Raw genomic sequence first — 24102 nt, forward strand, 5'->3', positions numbered from 1 at the left:
ATTATATAATGAGTGTGTGATGGTTATGTGTATCAGGATCTACATATAACATTAGCATATGGCTGTAATAATGAGGAACTGTGGTAGAAGTGACTCTGTCATTCTTTTCCATTGTCATCTGACAGTTGTCCCATAGCCTCTGTGCACCTTATATCAGCTGGCACATTACCAAAAAATAGGTTTCAGAGTAACAGCCGTGTTAGTCTGTATTTGCAAAAAGAAAAGGAGTACTTGTGGCACCTTAGAGACTAACCAATTTATTTGAGCATAAGCTTTCGTGAGCTACAGCTCACTTCATCGGATGCATCCAATGAAGTGAAGTGAGCTTTAGCTCACAAAAGCTTATGCTCAAATAAATTGGTTAGTCTCTAAGGTGCCACAAGTACTCCTTTTCTTATTACCAAAAAAGAAGATTCTCTTGTATACCTCTTTCAGTGTGCTAGTTTGCTTTTTCTATTCAATACTCATTAGAGCTGTTCCATATTGGCTTCCTTGGAGAGAAGGAGAGGAAAGGTTATATATAATGGCTAGCAGCATTTCAATAGATGCATTATGATGTTTGGTTTTGGTTGTGTTTTGCTTCTTCTGTACTATCTGGCACCGGCCTTTGTGGTTTACAGTTTAACTCTCTCCAGGGTATGCAGTAGTTGTGAAGCAGTCAACACACACACTCACTCTCTCACACACACACACACACACACACACATTTTGTTTAATCTATTAACTTTATGCTTTTTACTTAACAGGTAAAGCACAGGAGAATATAGATCATATAAAACATCATAAACACTATGTCCCTCACTAGGTCAGGCCAGGTTCTCCACCCACTTGCCTACCCTTCCTCTTTTGCCTGCGTAATCTTAATCTGGTGCTGAATGGCTCTCTCTCCCATTCCTTCCAAGAGTCCCTTTATAGACTCCTGTCCTGTTGGGGTCACCTGTTTCTTCTGTTCTGTTTCTTAGTAATTTTCCATTACTTCCAAACTCCCCTCCCTTCAGGCAAGAGGAGGAAATGTCTTCTTCCAAGTAGAACAAATCCATTGTTCCAACATGTTTTACTTTGAATAGAGGATAGTTAAATGCTGATTATGCACCATTGTCTCTGACCTGCCAGAGACATGACTCAACCTTACTAACTCCTGGGAGATCCATATCCGTATAGGCTTTCCATGACATAGTAATTTCATGATAAAATTTCATAAAATCAACCAGGATTCAGAAGTGGTACTGACAGAACCCCCAATTTGTCAGAGTGGATTACATCTAGGTAGTTTAGTCTTCCTCTTCAAAGGACATGTCTGTCTCCTGAGGTTGCCTGCAAGGAAGACAGCTCCAGTAATAATGGCAGCTTTTTTATATTGACACCTATCCACTAGGAGGTAGTCTAATACCACAAACACACTTCACTTTGGCCACCAAATAGACATCAGAGGATAAAAGCTTTCAGTCACTACCAACCGAGTCTGAATTTAACCAACCAGAAGATGAAAAACTCTCAAACCAGTCTTTGGGTCATCCAGTTCCCCATCTTTGGAATCTTTTTAACATCTGTCATTTTGGTTGTTATTGTCAGTCATTACTACAGTTCCCATCACCAGAGCATTTGGGCATAGTATCACTAGAATATTTGGTTGTTTGTATGTTTTCTTCTCCCCCCACAACTCCCATTCCTCAGCTGCACTTGGATAATGGGCTTGTTCAGCAAGTTGGCTAATGAAGAGCAGATTTCTTACTCTTTCGGGTATCTTTTTTCATTTTCCCCTATTTATATAATACGCAATTTTTAATCTTTTTAAAACCAAAGGGGAGAGAAGGCTTGAGTTCATCTAGATTAAAATCAGCTGCAGTCTATTAATGGACTGAACCCAAGATTGAGACTTTAGGAAACAAAAACACTGGACTAAATTAGACTGAACTGGCCTCTGTCTCCTGGTGGGGGATACGGGGAGGGGGGCGGGGGGGAGAGGGAGTGGATCTCCATGTGGTTTTAATTAATTTTGATTCTCTTCCTGAAACTAATTTACCCAACACAAAGCATGTGTAGTGCTGTGCAAGCCAGCTTTTAGAGGCTTGGCTCTCACCGATAAACAACTGGATTCCTATTCTGGAGGTCTGAGTGAGTTTGCTGTGTATAATTAACAGGTTTAAAGTGATTGTTTTGGAATAGAGAATTTCAATTGCATGGTAAAGTCTTTTCATCATCTGCCAGACAGCATCCCAAGGACTTTTACATAAATTTGTCAAACTCCTGTGCTCTCTCACTCTGGAAAGGTTCAGGCGGGAGAAAACCAGGGAGTGACTGGGGTTTGCAGTGTGATTACTGATATTTACATGTACAGACCAGTCAGGTAATGGCCCAGTGATAACATGCCAAACTGCATCATCTTTAATATTTTGAGAAACATCCTGCAGGGTGAGAGGGAGGAATTGGGACTGTGTGCAGCAGGCCTCAGTTTGGAGGAGGAGAGTTGTGGTAAGCATGAAAGGAATTGGGTGGAGCCCCGGCCCTGGAAGGCAGGGTCAGTGTGCGGCCGTCCCCAGGCCTGAGCAGGCTTGAGAAGGATTGGGACAATATCTGGGAGGGCAGATTGGGATGGTGCCAGATTCCAGTGGATCCAGTGGGAGGAGCTGGTTCTCAGTGCCATAGGCAAATAGTTTGTTACTGCAACCACTAAAACATATACCTATCACTAGTTCTGGTTTAATTTTGTTTTTAAAAGCCTCAAAATTCAGCATTAACCATGAAAAACTCCTCCTTGAATGTGCCCCAGCTATGATCAGTAGTAGAGGAAGGATGGTCTTGTGGTTAAATCCTAAGAACATCTGGCTTCAGTTTCCATCTCTGCCACAGATTTTGTGTGTGACCCTAGACAGGTCATTTCACTTCTCTGTGCCCCATTTTTCATATCTATGAAATGTGAGTAATACCTCCCTGGCTCACAGAGGTGTTGTGAGTATATTCAGTTGTGTATGTGAGTTGCTTAGGTTCTACAATGATCAGAGCCATGTAAGTAGATACATAGATAAGCCAGGTGTTGGCGAATCTTCAAGAGAACCTGGAGGGTGATCTGGCCATAGCATACAGGATTGGACTTGCAACTGACGTCTTTTGTGGTTTAAGCCCCAATTCAGCAAAGCATTTAAACATTTGCATAAATCCCATTTGCTTCAAAGGACTTGAATGACTTCCCACACAGGCTAAAAAAGGAGAGGAAGTTGCCAATCCTTTCGGAGGCTGGATGGAACAGGACTGGTTCCCTCAAGGAATCTTGACTCTTTTCTCCGTGGCCCCAGGCCACATCTTCTTTCTGTAACCCTTCTGCCAGGCCAAGTTGATAGCAGCAAGGGCCGGGTTCAGTACACAGGGGCTCCCTCTCATCAAAACAAATGCAAAATTGGCTCGAGCCCCCACACAGTGACCTGGGAAAATCTTACACACCCCCTGGGCGCCTCAAAGAGGCAATACTTCCCCTCTCGCAAGCACAGAGTCTCGGTGTAGTAGAGAATCTTTAATAACATGAGGTAAACAACATCAGCATTAAATTGGGGAAACACCACAACTAGTGTTCATTAACCAAACCATGAGCAAAGACCCACCCCAGAAAATTGGGCCACATCCTTTCCCTCGGGTTCTTGAGTCCCAGAACCCAAACGTCTCTTGAGTCCAGCAATCCACAAATCACCCAAAGTCCAAAAAAGTCCAGCCCCAGAGTTCAAAAGTTCATCTGCAGAGTGTTACTCCCCAGTCTGGCTAAAATGTGCCTGTGGGGGGGGGAAAGAGGTAAGGGGCACCTTACGTGTCCTGAAGCTGACTGCCCCACAGGGCTCTGCTATGCTGTCTCACGAACGGCTCTGCTCCACCACGACTGGCTCCGCTCTGCACAGCTCGCCGTCTCATGAACACACCGCTGTCTCACGAACAGCTCTGCTCAGCTCGCCGTCTCACGAACACACCGCTGTCTCATGAACAGCTCCGCTCCACCACGACTGGCTCCGCTCTGCACAGCTCACCGTCTCACGAACCGCTCTGCTCACCTCGCCGTCTCACGAACACTCCGCCAGCCTATCCACGAACAGCACCGCTGCACTCTAGATCTTCCGGCTCCCCACTACTTGACACAGTGCTCAGCGACTTCAGTTCTCAGTGATTTCAGCTCATAGTAGTGGGAGCCTTAGTGCTGGGGCACCATAAGGCCAAAGTGAATGCAGCACAGTACCTGTAGCAAGACTCTTAATAGACACAAAATTAGCTCTGACATTCCACAGTGGAGAGAGACAGAGGTGCAATGGGTGCTTCAGGCCCTCACAAAGGGACCCACACCACCAGGTACTAATACCTATCTCAAGTCTCTCTCGATTCACAGAGTTTTGGAACCCATGTCCCTTGCCTAGCGAGTGCTACTCAGTTGATGGTGAGTCCCTCCATCATAACAAAAGGCCAAGTACAGTTCCAAGCACAGTTCCCATAATCAGGGTAATAACAATTTATTCTTCCCACCCCAATAACAGAGACACTGGGGATCCCACAACAGCCAAAGTGACCATTTGGGCAGTTATGGCCTCATTCTAGGCGGGGTGGGTGTGCCTATGCAAATGAGATCAGCCCCTGAAGTTCTTTTCCACAACTTGCCACACCTCACCACCAGATGTCAGGGTGGAGCCCATCCTGACTCTGCTTACATTTCCAACACAAAAGGAGTACTTGTGGCACCTTAGAGACTAACCAATTTATTTGAGCATGAGCTTTCGTGAGCTACAGCTCACTTCATCGGATGCATACCGTGGAAACTGCAGAAGACATTATATACACACAGAGACCATGAAACAATACCTCCTCCCACCCCACTGTCCTGCTGGTAATAGCTTATCTAAAGTGATCATCAAGTTGGGCCATTTCCAGCACAAATCCAGGTTTTCTCACCCTCCGCCCCCTACCCCCCCCCCAACTCACTCTCCTTCTGGTAATAGCCCATCCAAAGTGACCACTCTCCCTACAATGTGCATGATAATCAAGGTGGGCCATTTCCAGCACAAATCCAGGTTCTCTCACCCCCCCCACCCCCATACACACACAAACTCACTCTCCTGCTGGTAATAGCTCATCCAAAGTGACCACTCTCCCTACAATGTACATGGTAATCAAGGTGGGCCATGTCCAGCACAAATCCAGGCTTTCTAACCCCCCCCCCCCCCCGGGGAAACGCACACACACACACACAAACTCACTCTCCTGCTGGCAATAGCTCATCCAAACTGACCACTCTCCAAGTTTAAATCCAAGTTTAACTAGAACGTCTGGGGGGGAGGAGGGGTTAGGAAAAAACAAGGGGAAATAGGCTACCTTGCATAATGACTTAGCCACTCCCAGTCTCTATTTAAGCCTAAATTAATAGTATCCAATTTGCAAATGAATTCCAATTCAGCAGTTTCTCGCTGGAGTCTGGATTTGAAGTTTTTTTGTTGTAAGATAGCGACCTTCATGTCTGTGATTGCGTGACCAGAGAGATTGAAGTGTTCTCTGACTGGTTTATGAATATTATAATTCTTGACATCTGATTTGTGTCCATTTATTCTTTTACGTAGAGACTGTCCAGTTTGACCAATGTACATGGCAGAGGGGCATTGCTGGCACATGATGGCATATATCACATTAGTGGATGAGCAGGTGAACGAGCCTCTGATAGTGTGGCTGATGTTATTAGGCCCTGTGATGGTGTCCCCTGAATAGATATGTGGGCACAGTTGGCAACGGGCTTTGTTGCAAGGATAGGTTCCTGGGTTAGTGGTACTGTTGTGTGGTATGTGGTTGCTGGTGAGTATTTGCTTCAGGTTGCAGGGCTGTCTGTAAGCAAGGACTGGCCTGTCTCCCAAGATTTGTGAAAGTGTTGGGTCATCCTTCAGGATAGGTTGTAGATCCTTAATAATGCGTTGGAGGGGTTTTAGTTGGGGGCTGAAGGTGACGGCTAGTGGCGTTCTGTTATTTTCTTTGTTAGGCCTGTCCTGTAGTAGGTGACTTCTGGGAACTCTTCTGGCTCTATCAATCTGTTTCTTCACTTCCGCAGGTGGGTATTGTAGTTGTAAGAAAGCTTGACAGAGATCTTGTAGGTGTTTGTCTCTGTCTGAGGGGTTGGAGCAAATGCGGTTGTATCGCAGAGCTTGGCTGTAGACGATGGATCGTGTGGTATGGTCAGGGTGAAAGCTCGAGGCATGTAGGTAGGAATAGCGGTCAGTAGGTTTCCGGTATAGGTGGTGTTTATGTTAATTTAGGCTTAAATAGAGACTGGGAGTGGCTAAGTCATTATACAAGGTAGCCTATTTCCCCTTGTTTTTTCCTAACCCCTCCTCCCCCCCAGACGGTCTGGTTAAACTTGGATTTAAACTTGGAGAGTGGTCAATTTGGATGAACTATTGCCAGCAGGAGAGTGAGTTTGTGTGTGTGTGTGTTTCCCGGGGGGGGTGAGAAAGCCTGGATTTGTGCTGGAAATGGCCCACCTTGATTACCATGCACATCGTAGGGAAAGTGGTCACTTTGGATGAGCTATTACCAGCAGGAGAGTGAGTTTGTGTGTGTATGGGGGTGGGGGGGTGAGAAAACCTGGATTTGTGCTGGAAATGGGCCACCTTGATTATCATGCACATTGTAGGGAGATTTCAGAGTAACAGCCGTGTTAGTCTGTATTCGCAAAAAGAAAAGGAGTACTTGTGGCACCTTAGAGACTAACCAATGTATTAGAGCATAAGCTTTCGTGAGCTACAGCTCACTTCCTCAGATGCATATCGTGGAAACACTGTACAAGTTTTTTCATGCAGTTGATAGATTTCCACTCCATACGGCTAAATGCAGTGCCTTGCATAATGACAGGTTTCCACGATATGCATCTGAGGAAGTGAGCTGTAGCTCACGAAAGCTTATGCTCTAATAAATTGGTTAGTCTCTAAGGTGCCACAAGTACTCCTTTTCTTATTGTAGGGAGAGTGGTCACTTTGGATAAGCTATTACCAGCAGGAGAGTGAGTTTGTGTGTGTGGTTTTTGGAGGGGAGTGAGGGGGTGAGAGAACCTGGATTTGTGCAGGAAATGGCCCACCTTGATTATCATACACATTATGAAGAGAGTGGTCACTTTGGATGGGCTATTACCAGCAGGAGAGTGAGTTTGTGGGGGGGTGGGGGCGCGGAGGGTGAGAAAACCTGGATTTGTGCTGGAAATGGCCCAACTTGATGATCACTTTAGATAAGCTATTACCAGCAGGAGAGTGAGTCTGTGTGTGTATGGGGGTGGGGGGGGTGGGGTGAGAAAACCTGGATTTGTTCTGGAAATGGCCTACCTTGATTATCATGCACATTGTAGGGAGAGTGATCACTTTGGATAAGCTATTATGAGCAGGAGAGTGAGTTTGTGTTTGTGGTTTTTGGAGGGGGGTGAGGGAGTGAGAGAACCTGGATTTGTACAGGAAATGGCCCACCTTGATTATCATACACATTATGCAGAGAGTGGTCACTTTGGATGAGCTATTACCAGAAGGAGAGTGAGTTTGTGGGGGGGGGGGCGGAGGGTGAAAAAACCTGGATTTGTGCTGGAAATGGCCCAACTTGATGATCACTTTAGATAAGCTATTACCAGCAGGACAGTGGGGTGGGAGGAGGTATTGTTTCATGGTCTCTGTGTGTATATAATGTCTTCTGCAGTTTCCACGGTATGCATCCGATGAAGTGAGCTGTAGCTCACGAAAGCTCATGCTCAAATAAATTGGTTAGTCTCTAAGGTGCCACAAGTACTCCTTTTCTTTTTGCGAATACAGACTAACACGGCTGTTACTCTGAAACATTTCCAACACAGAAGCAGCATTCCACAAGCCCCTTGAAAGCTTATCAGACCTGATGGTGCAGAACATTTGAGGATTGGGCAGTCTCTTATGAGTAAACATCATTTATTGTGACTGTACAATAGTGAAAGATAGGTGTGTTGGGAACAGAGGTGAAGGACCTGAAGTGCTTTCAGCAACTTCCACCTTTTCCAGTTGGTTTTTGCCAAAATTTAAAGCAGTAATTTTGTTAATCTGCCTGATTTCAGGTATGCCTGAAATAAAATATGCCCAGGAGTGTTGAAGTGACCATTCCACATATTTCTCTAGGCTTTCCTCTGAAACAGATAGAAACAACTTCCCTCCCTGTCTCCTAGCCTTTTTTTGTTTTTGATTTTGTTTTATATTAATGCTCAGTAAAACTATTCCTTGTCCAAAACTCAGACACACCCTATTATTTTCCTTTTAAGGTATATTAAATACAGGTGGGTCTGATGGAGGAAGTTGGGGCTTAGTTGATGACTAGTAGGAAGTCATTAGCTAGGGCCAAGATAAGGTGTGGGTAAAAGATGAAGCTGAAATCCCACTCACCTGCTTAATATGTTTCAGAGATTTATTTTAAGCCTCCAAATTGACTATCAGGATTTCAAGATAGTAAATCCATTTTGAATGGCTTCCTTTCAGGAATCACCAAGTAAGATATAGTCTCTGAGAACCCTGTTTTGGGAATTCTTTTAACAAACCAGGACAGTGATTTTATTTAGTATCTTTTATTGCCTCCAGTATCCCAGCATGATTTACATGGCAGTCATTCTGTCTTTAGCAATGACTTATAGACAGCCTTTCCTGTCTTAGCTGGTTTTGAATGTTGGCTAGAATACTGTATTCATCCTCAACTCTTTGTAAATTGCCCTGGGATCTTTAAGTTCCACCCAGACCATCAATTTGAGAAAAGCAGAAAGGAATGTCTGTTTAGTATCAGCTGTGATGGATGGCACCCCTGGCAGTACAGCACTGCATAATACAATAGTGCCTTGCATTGTCAGCATTAGGCACCCATAAGCAAAGCGGATCTCTGTTTTCTCTTTGACAGAATAATAAGGCAACAATGCCACAACCTCCATAGTATTGCAATGCAACATCAGAAATGAGTGAGGGTCCTATTCTTGGTGTGGTCTGGAACCCAACTGAGCCTTATTAGCACCAAAATAACCCAACTGAACATTATGTGCTACATATCAAGAATGAGAACTGGAGGTGTGATGTGAACATTAGTATCACGAAGGCAGCTCCAGAAAACCCGCTCATCATTGCCCCCACTGGTACTCATGACACAATCAGCAGCTTATTGAAAAGAATCGTAGACGACTTCAGAGATCTGGACCAAGAATGAGATAAAAGCACAGGTGTGACCTTTGAGAAATTGCCAGATCCAACGGCAAAGAAATGAAGCAAGAAGCAGGATTATGGAGGAAGATATCTGGCTGAAGGTAGAGAGACCTGGATTTTCAGAGCAGTTCTATTGTGTCTATGGAGAGAGGAGCTGTAGGTATTGGATGGCCTGCACTTGAACAGCAAGAGAACCAATCTGCATAGTAGTAGGGGCTTGATCCAAAGCCCAGCAAAGTCAGTGAAAAGACTCCCATTGATTCAGTGGGCTTTAGAGGAAACCTTAGGAGAGCAGAACAACTTTTAAAAAGCTTTAAGTTTGGAAGAAAGGGAGAGTAGCATGGCAGGGAAATAAAAGCCAAACAAATAGGGAGAATATTATGGAAAGCTGCCACAAGGGGATCAAATTGGGATGTAGAAGCCAGTTTGGGGGAACTTGTTTCCGGCCATCTACAGACTCTGGCAGGCATCACTGGGTTGGTTGCACTCAGTTCACAGTGTCATTGCAAGCATAGGGCTAGAAACCTTTTTTTTTTTTAATGAAAGCTGAAATTTGAGAGCACAATTTGCAAGCACCATGAAAAAGTACCATTTCACCATGCTGCCATGAGCCAGCCCACCTTGACCCCTGGCTGTAGTATAAAGTAGGGGGTGCTAGAGAATCCTGGGGCTGTGATAGAACAGATGGGATGTGATTATGTGTCAGTGCTGGTAGCTCCTGTGGGCTTCCGTGGAGACTGAACTCCTATTACCCCAGAGGTCAGTGATGAGGTGGATTGGCTGGACCTGATGTGATGGAAGCTTGCACAGCTGTTGTCCATACTGTACCTATTCTGACGATAAATAATGGATTTCAGTATCCAAAATCCACAATCTGCCATTTTTCACAAACACAAAACTATCTTTAAAAAGAAAAATTAGAGCAAAAGGGAGAGAGAAATTATACTTTCATGTACTCAATCTCTTAGATAGGCATACGTGAGCATGTGCACATACCACCCCTCCAGTTAAATGCGCTCATGCACACATGCACTTATGTGACTGAGAGTGAGTGCCACTCTTCTGGTTTGGTGACTGTTAACAGAACAGGAAGTGGGGACTTTTGGGAGGATTTATTTTAAGATTCTGAAGCGTAATATTTTTTTCTTTAGGCAGAAATATCCATTGCGAACAGATGGACGTTCTCCTGGGGATGCTCTGAATGAGCTGCAAATCAGGTCACCTGTGGTTTTTGTTTGTCTTGTTGCAGCCTACAGTTAAGCGTAATTCAGAACAAACTGGTGGGCTATCAACTTGAGCTCTTTGCATGTTGTTTCACTGACTGTAACAGACAGTTAAGGCTGGCTGCTTCCAAATATATTCCTGTTTGTGTCTTTAAGATTATTTCTGATGGTTTCAGTAGTATATTCATATTTTAACCTTAGATACAAACTCTTCCAGGGGCTTCTGCAGTGTAGTATACTTGTATGTTTTGGGGAGAGGAATACCTTTAGGTTGTCATGGGGGGAAGCTGCTGTGTGATGCATATGTAAACACCCACAGTATTATACTAACTTTATTAATGGCAAACAGGAAGAACAGTACACAAGAGAATTCCATAATTTGCTGTATCTACAGAATTCCATTGGGGGAGGAGCTCCATCACCCACTTCAGTATCTTGTACGTTACATTTTTGTAAGTCTTTCTTAAAAGCAGCCTGCTTGGGGTGGCTTGATGATTTACAGGGCTCTAAACAGTGAAGCTACTGCAAGGCCCCTAGAGTGTGAAGGCTTTCCCATGGGTGCTGGTGCTGGATGTGGGGAACAGACCATGAATTGTCCCGCTCCTCTAGTACCCCACTGTTTGACTGGCATAGAGGATTGCACAATGAGATTTTTTCCCCCCATCTCTGATCCTGCTGCTGGACAAGGGGTTGGTTGGAGCCTGAGGAAGAAGAAATCAGCAACGTGGTGAATCATGTGAACAAATGATCCCTTTCTTCTGTTGTTCAACTGAAGTTGCAAGGAAACTGAGTTGGCAGACCAGGCTTCGTTTTCACTTGGTTGATTTTATCTGTCAGTCATTGCTTCCAAGATTTATGTGTAGGTCAGTTCTTATCTCTTGGGTTTTTTTATTCTCCTAGTTGCCAGACAATAGAGATTTCCTAGCCTGGGTTGAAGTCAATTAGTCCTTCTGTCTTGTATCTTATAACACTTTCCAAGAGGAGACTGCTGTAAATACTCAGCTCTTTGGGGAGTTGGTTGGTTGGTTTACTTAGCTGCTGTGCGTTTTAGTATCAGTCTTAGTGTGCTGTACAGACAAATATGGACAAGTCAGAAAAGCAGAAGTTGCTGAACCATCTGCCCTTTCAATAGTATCTGAATCATAGCATGAGTTTAAGGCCAGAAGAGATTATTAGATCTAGTCTGACCTCCTGCATATCAAAGGCCACCAACACCACCCAGGACCCCGACACTAAACCCAACAACCAAAATTAGACCAAAGTTATACAGCCCTCAAAAGACTAAACAATTATGTACTAGTCAGTCATCAGTTTTCTGAACACATTTAGCACTAAAGTCTGGTTCTGCGGGTCCCGAATAGTGATGGGCTAACATTGGAAGGTCTGAAGGTTCTGTTTGGTTAATCACCCAAAAGTCTGGATGCCTGTAACATCTTATCTGAACCTCTCGAATCTGCAAAACTGTTATTACCATAGCGAAGATGGCCCTACTCCAAAGGGTTGAAATCAAACAAGCCTTCTTGTGAGATTTTTACTTCCAGTTGGGCTGGAATTAGGCCGAGAGTCGCATGTGTCATGTTATTTGTCATTTCCCAATCCGCATCCCTGTGGGAAACAGATTTTCTGAAGCCCAGAGGCAGCACAAATATGAAAAATAGTAAGAAAAACAATAATTTGAACATATTCATGCATGCAAAAAGGTTCAGAGTTCAGGTTTTTGGACAAGTTTAAACAGAAGTTTGGGGTGGCTATTTTATCCAAACCCACTTATCTATTCCTAATTACCTACCAGGGAGCTATTCACACAGCCATATTCCCGACATACAAAGTACCAGACACATAACGTACACAGCAGCCACACACATGGATACATGTGCCAACCATCAGGTACACCAAAATGCTCAGGAATGTGCTTTCCCAGGCTTCTGAGTAATGCACCTCTACCGCCCCTCCCTCACAAAGTGGGGCCAGGCCAAGCGGCAGGCTAGTTTCAGCCAGGAGAGTAACATGCTTGATACCAGAGGTGACGTTGAGGGGAGCATGTGGGATCATGTGCCCCGCCAGATTTCTGCTAGGGTTTGCCAGTTCCGCTCAGTCACATGGTGCGGCCAGGCCCCCTTCCTGCACAGCAGCTGCCAGAGCCCACAAGCTGCATCCCACCTGGAGAGGCAGGAGCAACAGCTGGGAGCTGCAGGGAGGGGCCTCTGCTTTCTGGGAAGGGAGACTGAGGGTAAGCGGGGGAGCCCTGTCTGGGGGAAGGCCATGACCTGAGCTGTTCTGGGGGCTGCTGAATTAAATCGTGCCAACCCCCTACTATCAACAGGTACAAGTCATCTGCTTCACACAAAACAAATCACTAGGAATAATTTTTTCCCCTCTTTCTTCCCCCTAATTCCCCTGGTTCCTCTGTCTTTTCCCAATAGTGTGTGTGTGTGAGAGAGAGAGAGAGAGAGACCAACCGTTTATTTCATTTCCTCTTTCTTAACTGTACAAGAAAACAAGACCTTTTGGGAAATAAGAATCAAATGTAGATTTCCACTCCCACTCCCCACAACCTTCATAATCTGTTGCTTTTAGTGATTCCCAACTCCTGCCTCCCCCCCCCCCACCTTGCTGTTAACTAATGGACTTCGTTAGTAAGCTAGCCTTTCAATACATGCCACCATGCCAACAAGTGTGTGTATAGCCATTCTGTCTGCTTTGGAAGGCCTCATTTGCAGCCAGAGCGAGAACAATCCCTGTATTGATCCTGCGCTTGTCAGTTAATCTGTCATAAGGCATGGGAATCCTAGCCCCTTCCACATCTGTTTGCATAACTGCAGGGGGAAAAGCAACTCCCTGAAGCTTTTGCAGGGAAACAAGAAAGAGAAGAAATGGAAACTTGCAGGGAAAGAGGGCCTTACACTGGTGGGCCAGTGGGTCATGTGATCATCTGAGTGCTCCACCCCTCTTCCCCCCAATTCTTTTCATCCTTCTTCAGGTCAGCAGGATCAGGTTTATGTTAGCGAACTATGAGGCTTATCAAATAAATGCTGCAGCAGCAGATGTTTGAATCTGGCTGTCTCCACAGACCAAGCCTAACAAGGTTGACATTGTGGCTGAGGCCAAGGTAACGCAGTAATTACTTTTTCTGAGTTTGGAGCCCCCAAGAGGTTTCTGGGAACCAGTTAGAAAAACAAATGTTGCTAAGAGCAGAGGATTTAAAAAAAAGAACAGTAGTCCCCTCTGTGCCAGACTGTGAGGACAAGCTTTTCAAGTGCAGCATCCAGCTCAGTGCCCAGTTTCCCTTTAACACGCCTCATGTTACTGTGGGGGTGGGGGAGGCACTGTGTTTGTGTCTGGGTGTTCTCATCTGGAGGGGCAGCTTATTTTGGCCCTAGCCAGCATGTGGAAAGGCAGCTGTTTTCTTTAAAGACATTAATATGCTACCAGGAGAAGAAAGAAGCAGGGTTGGGGGGCCCTCAAGTGTTTGCAATTCCACCTACATAATTAAATTTGGTTTACAACTCAGGAGTTAGATTACATGGCATCTTCCACTGCTGGGTGTTTCTCTTGAACTGCTCTCATGTAAAGTGCCCGTGAAGAAGCTGAATTTTTGAATTGTGATAAACACTAAGGACCCAATTTAAGCAAAAGGGAATATGATTGCAGAAATGGGCTCCCATCTACCATACATACTCTTGTATCTTGGGTAATTTGCTTTGGAGGAAAAGGAAATGATACTTCACCGGGAGTTTGTTAAAACTGGCCTGTGTAGTGTTGTTGGCTCTTTAATCAGGCTGCTGACACTATGCAGCAAGAAACTTGCACACTTACGCATGTTTTAAAATGATGGTGAGCCATGAACACTGTCCCCCTTTTGGAAAGATTAAAGAGAGATGATTAATTTATTTTAGGCCAAAGAGGTTTTTAAAAAAACTATTAATATAAGTATTTGTATGGACTTTTTAAAATGACAATTAAAACAGCTTTTAAGGTTTTAAAACTTTTCCTGAAGTATTAGAAACTCAACCACAACACCTTTGTGGTGTTTCATGAGACCAGAATGTGAAAGTGACAAGAAAAGAAAGCAAAACTGACTATCATAGAATTATACATCAAATTAATCTTTGGGCTGCCTGCCTGTCTTTGTAAAAATAGCATGTCTCAAAAGGTATGTTTATTCAGAAAGAGCCAATAGAATTCTTATCAGCTTTGGGTTCTTTAAAAATACGTCTCTGCTTTTGAAGCAAGCCACACAGTAATGGCTGGCCCATGCTGTCCTTATGTGGTAAGGGAATCTATGAGATGAGTAAATGTTGCTATTTGTTTAAATTAGTCTAATAAGGCTTTTTTAATCCCTACTGTGTATTTGTCAGACCCTGGGAAATGAAACTTTGCCTCCCTGTGTTACATTGCAAGGATCTATTGCTGGGGTGAGACTCAGTTCAGACATGCCTCCCATTCTCTCTGCTGCTGTCCTGACAATTAGTGCAGCCATGGATTTTACCACCTGTGCATATAGAAATTCCTCTAGTTTCTTTTGCAGTGAACGTTGCCCTACAAACAAACCTGTGCTTTGTGTCACTGTACAGAATATATTGTCAATGACTTCACTTTCAGGAGTTGCTGAGAGTGCTACAGTACGCCAACCCCCAGATGTTTAATAGCATGACATGCCTGCACTTCCTGAATGATAAGTCAGGTGTTGCTCCTCTTCTGTCCACACAGAAGAACCTCTAACCTAGGCACAACTGATTTAAAGCCTAGTCTACACTAGAATAGGTTTTCTGGTATAGCTATATCGGGAAACCCTCCTAGCGTAGACACAGCTTATACTGGCAAAAGTGATTTGCTGGTATAGCTGATTACTAAGGCTACGATTTAGTCACTAGTATTTTTAGTAAAAGTCATGGACAGGGCATGGGCAATAAACAAAAATTCACAGCCTGTGATCAGTCCATGACTTATACTAAAAGTACCTGTGATTAAATCTTGGGGGAACGGGGGGCGGGGGAGTTGGGGAGGGTTGCTGCTGGGGGGAGCATCCAGGGGGACCACTGCTGGGGGGTGCATGGGGCCAGTGGCAACAGGTGCTGGGGGCTGTGGACCGCAGCTGCTCCTGCCGGCAGGGGACCATTGCCTGGAGCCGCCAGAGCAGCAGCTGGTGTGGCTGTCCCTGGGGCCACCTGAACAGCTGGCCCCAGAGCCAGCTGCTTGAACGGCTGTGGGGTCATCCACATTGGCTGCTGCAGAAGTCACGGAGGTCGCGGAAATTCCGTGACTTCTGCAACCTCTGTGACAGACACAAAACCCTACTTATTACACCAGTTTCCCAAGCAAAATAAGCTATAATGGCAAATACACTTTTCTGCCAGTATCACTGCATTTACACTAAGGCTTTTGCCAGCATAGAAATGTCATGAAATTTCACACTTCTAACTGACATCACTATCTCCACAAAAGTTTCTTGTGTAGACCTGGCCATAGTTATAAACAAAAATGGCAAACACAACACACAAGTCCCTACCCAGCCCGTAAGGGGCAGTCCAGTACTGGAATGTGAAGGTGGGGCTCCCCCAGCTGGTGCCAGGGATACTCACTCCTGGCAACCCCTCTCCTGGAGGGTACTACACACTGGCCTGCAGATCTCCCTCTTAGGTATGTCTACACTGGAATTAAAACCCTGTGGCTGGCCCATGCCAGCTGACTCGGGGTCTGGCTAAGGGGCTATTTAATTGCAGTGTAGACATTGGGGCTCAGGCTAGAGCCTGGGCTCTCGGATCCCACAAGGTGGGAGGGTCCCAGAGTGTGGGCTGCAGCCTGAGCCCGAACATCTGCACCACAGTTAAACAGCCCCTTAGCCTGAGCCAGCAGCAAGTTTTTAATTGCAGTGTAGATATACTCCCAAAGTCCAATCCTTTTGTTCAGTAACTCATTTTGTGCAGCCTCATCTCCCTGCTTCCCCCTCTGTTTGCTGGCCACTCCTGGCTGTACACCTATCACAGCTACCAGTGGCCTTTTATCAAGAACAGACTGTTGATATCCTGGCTTTCAGTCCTCCAGTCCCAGCTCCTAATCTGCCTGACCTTTTCTCTGCAGCCAGCTTCAGGCTTCTGCCTCCAGCCTACTATCCTGCTGGCTCCTTCCCAAGCCAAGTCCCCTCTGACCTCAGGCAGTACACTCCTTTTCTGTGCTGGAGGGAGTATGGAGCCCTTTACTGGATGGATATTGCACTGGGGGTTAACACAGTGTTCATTAAGGAGCCAGCAGGTTCATTATAGTATTTTGCACCATGTTCTCTTTAGGGATCCAGTGTTGACCCTTGAGATTCTGCCTGACCCCTCAGAGTACCAAATGGATTTCAAACTTGCTGTCACCCTTAGTATTAATAACTATGTAAATTCTGGTAGACTGTTGACTGGTGCTGGGAGGTGCGCTCCCACTTCACTTGTGTCTTGACATGATGTTAGATTAATGTCAGTGAGTTCTGTCCTTGACACTAAGCTATTTTATGAGGCTAGGTGTAAAACTGATGTTTGTGCTGCTGTCTGCTTCAGTAAAGGGCAGGGTTTTGAATTAGTGGCATTCACATGTTAGTTGTGATGGGTCGGGGTAAGTTTGCATTTCCTAGTATGGCAAGAGTTATGCTTGATGAAATGATTAATTGCAAATTTGTGCAGCTTGTTGCTGCTGACAAGAAAAATATGAAAGCCCATACTAACATAGACATTTGTTATTCTATAGCCACGGATCTGTTTACCACGACCCTTTCATTTGATTTTTGCAATTTGTACTCGCAAACCATTGCTTAATGTAATTGTTATCTTTCACTCCACCGTTTTACTATTCAGCACGCCACTGTTTGCTTTTTCACGCTTGGAATCCAAGTGTGATGCCTGGAGCTTGGAAAAGCCAAGAGCTGTCTCTGCACTCTTTGTGAGGAAATATAGAAAGCCCTCATCCCAACACTACCTGACTTGACTAATCATCCAGCCCCACCACATCCCTGTCTTTATTGTGGAGTTTTGGGCTTCTCCTAGGACTCAGATGAAATGGGGACAGCAGTTCAAGCAATTCTGGGAAGGGGTTGGCAGTGGTGGATTAAAGACTCTGATATTCCAGGTCTATCTTGAGATGTATGGTTGTGATGACAGGAGCTGAGCACACATGAGAAAAGCTGAGTGTCACCTCAGGATACATACAAAGCCCTCAAGCTCACTTGAGAGAAAATATCCATAGGCCTCCTTAGCAACAGCAAAGCTTCCAAAGACTGAGTTTAGGGTCTGGGGAAAGGAAAACTGTTGTTGACTGGTGCTATGTGTAAAACAGGGAAAGAAGAGTGGACAAGTTGATTTGCACAAGGGGGGTTTGCTTATTGTGCAATTTGCAAACTTCAGCAGCTGCAAGTGAATTTATCATTTAGAGGCAGAAGGGAGGATTGAGCTGATTTGGGTTTGCAATCCTCATCACAAATTAAAATAAGTTTGGGAATCTTTTCCTAATTCTAATTTGTGTATAGCACAAAACTACTGCAAAATTGGGCACAATTGGTTGTTTCTGCTTAGGAAAGACCCTGAGCCTCTGCAGGTCAGAAATGAGATGTCTATTTAGATTGTAAGATCTTTTAGGCAAAGACCTGTTTATATTTGTCTGTAAAAGGCATGCCCATCTGTGGCTGATTAGAATAAGAGTAAGTCATGTGTATTGATAGAGCTGGGAGGTGAGGGGTGCAGGATTGAAACAGTGGGAATGTTGCAGGTCAGGATCAACTAGAACTTTATGGGAGTCCAGTACCAAAATATCAAAGGGAACCTGATGTACATCAGAACTGATGTGCTGATGCAGAGCTGGGTGTACGACCCTCATGGAGCACTTAACACTATACCTGACTTGAGCCAGTCTATTTATTTTCTATTATTAATGTAGTTACGATTTTAAGAAACTGTGTGATTGGAGGAAAGTGCTAGCTTTTGAGTATGTGCAACGAGTGACAGTGTTCTGGAACTGGGAAGCGGTAATTGTTTATGTTGTCATATGAAAGCAGGAACGTTTCTTCTTTAGGCCCAAAACAGTTACTGAAGCACCACCTGAATCTCAAGAAATAATAATGGAGAGGAAAACAAATGACAGCAGAATAGAGCAAAATATTTTATATACTGTGACATTTTGTGTAGTAGTCTGAAAAAAGAAACAAAAGGGAACTTTTGGGGGTCATTGTTTGGAAACAATTTTTGCAGCTGATCAAGTTCATCTTTGCCAAGAGAACCATTAATAAGTGTCTTTTCAAGTGGTTCAAAGAACTGCCCTGATACATCAGCTGTTAAAAGGATCATTTAATTAGATAAGAGAGTTGGAATCTATTTGAAGTTAGCATAGAGTCCATTGACATCCTTTCCTACGTACCATATGAAATCTCTCCATCTGCAGTCTAGACAAACACACCTCCAATGCAGGATTTTTATGTCATTTGTGTGTTCGTTAAGGTTTGTGTGTGTGTGTGTTTACTATTCCCTTTTTTCAATAGAGGGGGTCAGTCCTGGCTATAAAAATAATGAAAATGTTTGAGGCTTTCAGGGATTGGTTGGTTTGGGGACTTGGTAATTGGTTAGAGCCATCACCTAAGGTCTGAATTCAGCCCACAGCAATAGGGATCAAAAGTCATTGTTCAGTGCCCAATGTTAAGTGAGTTGGTCTCATCCCAGTCTTTAGTAGAACAGTCTTCTTTCTGATCCCACAACACAAAAACCACCATCACAAGAGCAATAGTTGGATCCCTACCTACCAGAAAAACCAAGGACCGAATAGACCACCCACATTGAGTTTCCCCTCTCACCTCAAAGAAGAATCTTTCTTTTGTTCAAGTTTGAGGTACATAGGTAGAGACATATGGCATTGTCATCCATCCTGATATTTCCAGAACAGTTTTGAAGGTGTGATCCAGCTGTTTGGATGTTAAAGCTAGGCATGGCTATTTCCCTGGGTCTATAAAATTAAATAATTCATTGCCCTAAACAAAGTGTACCTATTCTTCGTTTGTCTTTGTGGACCTGAATCCAGCACTTACTTCTCTACCAGCCCATTGACACTATAACCGAGCTATGACTGAGACAAATATCTCATAAAGAGGCAGTGCTGAAATTGCTTTCTTGATCCATATGCTGTTTACATAGAATCACCTCTAAGGAGCTTCTCAGTCTTGAGATCTACTCCATCTATGTGTTGAATAACTGAATAATACTGATAAATAAAGAGATCCGATTATTATTAGGGATTACACTTCAACAGAAAATAAATATATATTGAGTATATACACAAATATATATTTGAGTATATACACAAAATTGTACACTGTGTTAACTATGTATAATACAACACTTCATCAGACCTTGACTTCAGTATTCCTGTATCTTTACATTCAGACTAAATACCTGAAAGTTTCTTCCTAGATAGAGTCGTTTGCCATGGATCTTCTCATACAATCCACAAAATTCTACTCATTTAATCCAGCAGTTCACCTGGAATGATGAAGGGATTTTTCACAAGTCAAGTTTCAGAGCATCAGCAGTTTTACAAAAGAGCAACTAATGCCAGCAATCTAGCTGGGAATACTAGAAAGCTTTCTCTTCGGATGCACTATGCAGAGTTGAGAATGTAAGAAATGTTCAGATACAGGAAAAAGTCCAACATGTCAGCCTGTTTAAATTGTAGTTTAAACCTATCTTCCTTTTGTTTATTTTTCTTTTTTAGAGACACAATACTGCTCAAATTCCCTGTTTAGTCCTTGCTTCCACACTGTTAGATTATATCCTCTAGTTTTTGAGGCCATCACCAGTATTCAGAAAAAACATTATCAAGACTTCATTGTATTAATTATTTTGAACAAAGCTATTAGGTCACTTTGGTAACTCTTGTTTTCCAATCATTGTAATACATTAAATTTATATAGGACCAGATCTTCAGTTTATGTAAATTGATGTATTAATGAAATTAATGAAGTTGTACCAGTTTACAGCAGCTGAAGATCTGGCCCATATTGATTTTCAGGAGGATCCCAAAGCAACTTAGTAACTAAATAGATGGGGTCACTCACCCACCCTTGAAATGCAGTAGCCCTTCCACCCTGGCAGCAACAATAGACAATGATTTTGTAGGTTGGGGATAATGTTTCCAGTTGAAACTGCAGGGGGAATGTTAGGCATGCTGAATGTAATTACTCAGGTTGGGTTTTTTTTTAAATTCTCAAAACCTGTGTTAGCCCAATCTGCTAAACTGTACTAAAGTATATTTTTAATTTTTTAGAAGTTTGGCCCTGTCCATGCAGGCTGGCCAAATCATCTTATAATTAGATCAGCCACAATCAGATTTAACTGTTGTAAAATTTTGTCATTTGGCTATGTAGATAGGGCTTAACATTCAACAGCCAGTGACTTCATTGGCATCACAGAGACTTGATGGGATAAATCTCATGACTGGAACATTGGTATAGAGGGGTATAGCTTGTTCAGGAAGGACAGGCAGGGTAAAATAGAGGAGGTGTTGTGTTATACATCAGTAATGTATACACTTGTTCTGAGGTCCAGAAGGAGGTGAGAGGCAGACCAGTCGAAGTCTCTGGGTAAAGATAAAAAGGGAAAAATAGGAATGACGTCATGGTAGGTATCTACTGTAGACCACCAAATCAGGAAGAGGATGTGGGTGAGGCATTTCTAGAACAAGTAACAGAAATATCCAAAATATAAGACCTGGTAGTACTGGGGGACTTTAACTACTCAGACATCTGTTGAAAAACTAATATAGCAAAACAAATTTCTAATGAGTTCTTGAAATGCGTTAGGGACAATTTTCTGTTTCAGAAAGCAGAGAAAGGGACAGCCATTTTAGACTTGATTCTGACCAACAGGGAGGAATTGGTTCCTAATCTGCAGTTGGATGGCAATTTAAGTGAAAGTGATCATGAAATGATAGATTTCATTCTAAGGAAAGAAAGATTGAGAGCAGCAGAATAAGGACAATGGACTTCCAAACAGCCGACTCTAACAAACTCAGAGAACTCATAAGTAAGGTCCCATGGGAAGAAAATCTAAGGGATAAAGGAGTTCAGGAGAACTGGCAGTTACTCAAGGAGCTAATATTAAATGCACAACTGCCAATTTTCTCAATGTAAAGGAAATCAAGAACAGTAAGAGGCCAGTATGGCTCCATCAGGAGCTCTTGAATGACCTGAAAATCAAAAATCCCTGTGTCCAATTCTGGGAGCCATGCTTTAGGAAAGATGTGAATAAATCGGAGAGTCCAGAAGAGAGCAACAAAAATGATAAAAGGTTTAGAAAACCTTATCTATAAGAATAGTTTTACAAAACTGGGGACGTTTCGTCTTGAGAAAAGTCTGTGAGGGTCACTTGATAACAGTTTTCAAATATGTTAAGGGCTATTATAAAGGGAATGGTGATCAGTTGGTCTTCATGTCCACAGAAGGTAGGACAAGAAGTAATGGGCTTAATTTGCAGAAGGGAGACTTAGATTAGATATTCGGAAAAAAAACTTTCTAACTATAAAAGTAGTTAAGTTCTGTGTGACGGGTTCGGTCACAGAGACCCCCTTGGGACTGTCACCTGATGTGCTGAGGCTACCTCTGAGCCCGTTTTCCCTGCCAGCTTGGGATTCCAGAACCCTGTCTTGTTGAGCCAGACATGCTAGCCTGCTGCAACACAGACACAGGTCTAGTCCACGCCCCCAAAGCTGCAGGCTTTAACCAAAAACTGCTCAGCAAGTATTCCTGTCTCCAGCACCCAGACATCCAGGTCCCAATGGGATCCAAACCCTAAATAAATCCATTTTACTCTGTATAAAGCTTATACAGGATAAACTCATAAAATGTCTGCCCTCTATAACACTGATAGAGAGATATACACAAATGTTTGCTCCCCCAGATATTAATCACTTACTCTGGGTTAATTAATAAACAAAAGTTATTTTATTAAGTATAAAAAGTAGGATTTAAGTGGTTTCAAGTAATAACAGACAGAACAAAGTAAGTTACTAAGCAAAATAAAACAAAACACGCAAGTCTAAGCCTAATACATTAAGAAACTGAACACAGGTAAATCTCACCCTCAGAGATGTTCCAATAAGTTTCTTTCACAGACTAGACTCCTTCCTAGTTTGGGCCCAATCCTTCCTCTGGTGCAGTCCTTATTAGCTCCAGCTCAGATGGTAACTAAGGGATTTCTCATGATTGGCAGCCCCCTTTGTTCTGTTCCACCCCCTTTTATATCTTTGGCACAAGGCGGGAATCCTTTGTCTCTCTCTGGGTTCCCACCCTTTCTTCTAAATGGAAAGCACCAGGTTTAAGATGGATTCCAGTATCATGTGACATGTTCACATATCCTGTGAGACTTCATTATTCATTGACTGGCACCCACCTGTACAGGAAGGCTTACAAGTAAACAGAGCCATTTACAACCAGTTGTCCTAGTTAATGGGAACCATCAAGATTCCAAGCCACCACTAATGGCCCACTCTTTGCATAGTTACAATAGGACTTCAGAGTAATACTTCATATTTCTAGCTTCAGATAGAAGAATGATACTGTGATGGGTTGGATCATAGAAACCCCCTGGGGGTTGCCAACTGATGTGCCAAGACTACTTCTACCACTGCTTTCCCTGCCAGCTTGGGACTCCAGCACCCTGTCTTGCTGATCCAGACATGCCCATCTGCTCCAACACAGACCCAGGGTCTGAACCATGTGCCCTAAAGCTCCAGACTTAACTGAAAGCAACTTAAGAAGTGTTCCTGTCTTTAACACTCAGATGCCCAACTCCCAATGGGATCCAAACCCCAAATAAATCCATTTTACCCTTATACAGGGTAAACTCATAAATTGATGGCCCTCTATAACACTGGTAGAGAGATATGCACAGCTGTTTCCCTCCCACCCCCCCCCCCCCAGTATTAATACATACTCTGGGTTAATTAATAAGTAAAAAGTGATTTTATTAAATACAGAAAGTAGGATTTAAGTGGTTCCAAGTAACAGACAGAACAAAGTGAATTACCAAGAAAAATAAAATAGAACACACAAGTCTATGTTTAAGAAAACTGAATACAGATAAAAACCTCACCCTTAGAGGAATGTCAGTAAGCTTCCTTTTACAGACTAGTCTCCTTCTAGTCTGGTTTCAGAGTAACAGCCGTGTTAGTCTGTATTCGCAAAAAGAAAAGGAGTACTTGTGGCACCTTAGAGACTAACCAATTTATTTGAGCATGAGCTTTCGTGAGCTACAGCTCACTTCATCGGATGCATACCGTGGAAACTGCAGCAGACTTTATATACACACAGAGATCATGAAACAATACCTCCTCCCACCCCACTGTCCTGCTGGTAATAGCTTATCTAAAGTGATCATCAAGTTGGGCCATTTCCAGCACAAATCCAGGTTTTCTCACCCTCCACCCCCACCCACACAAACTCACTCTCCTGCTGCTAATAGCCCATCCAAAGTGACAACTCTCTACACAATGTGCATGATAATCAAGGTGGGCCATTTCCTGCACAAATCCAGGTTCTCTCACCCCCTCACCCCCCTCCAAAAAACACACACACAAACTCACTCTCCTGCTGGTAATAGCTCATCCAAAGTGACCACTCTCCCTACAATGTGCATGATAATCAAGGTGGGCCATTTCCAGCACAAATCCAGGTT

At 43.6% G+C, this 24102-nt stretch overlaps 1 protein-coding gene across 4 annotated transcripts in view; it reads left to right on the plus strand.

Annotated features, from left to right (window-relative positions):
- The window catches only part of RAD51B (RAD51 paralog B), a 713517-nt gene that overhangs the window by 552794 nt on the left and 136621 nt on the right, over positions 1 to 24102 (plus strand). Inside the window, exon 11 of one of the 4 annotated variants that reach the window (XM_084631238.1) lies at positions 10343 to 10408. The exons of the other annotated variants lie outside the window; for them this stretch is intronic. Coding sequence (XP_084487364.1) covers positions 10343 to 10392 — 50 coding nt within the window. The 3' untranslated portion in view covers positions 10393 to 10408. The remainder of the gene's footprint in view (positions 1 to 10342; positions 10409 to 24102) is intronic. 4 annotated transcript variants of the gene reach the window in all.

This window comes from Lepidochelys olivacea (assembly GCF_965140295.1).
Source record: "Lepidochelys olivacea isolate rLepOli2 genome assembly, chromosome: 6".
NCBI classification, from domain to species: Eukaryota; Metazoa; Chordata; order Testudines; family Cheloniidae; genus Lepidochelys; species Lepidochelys olivacea.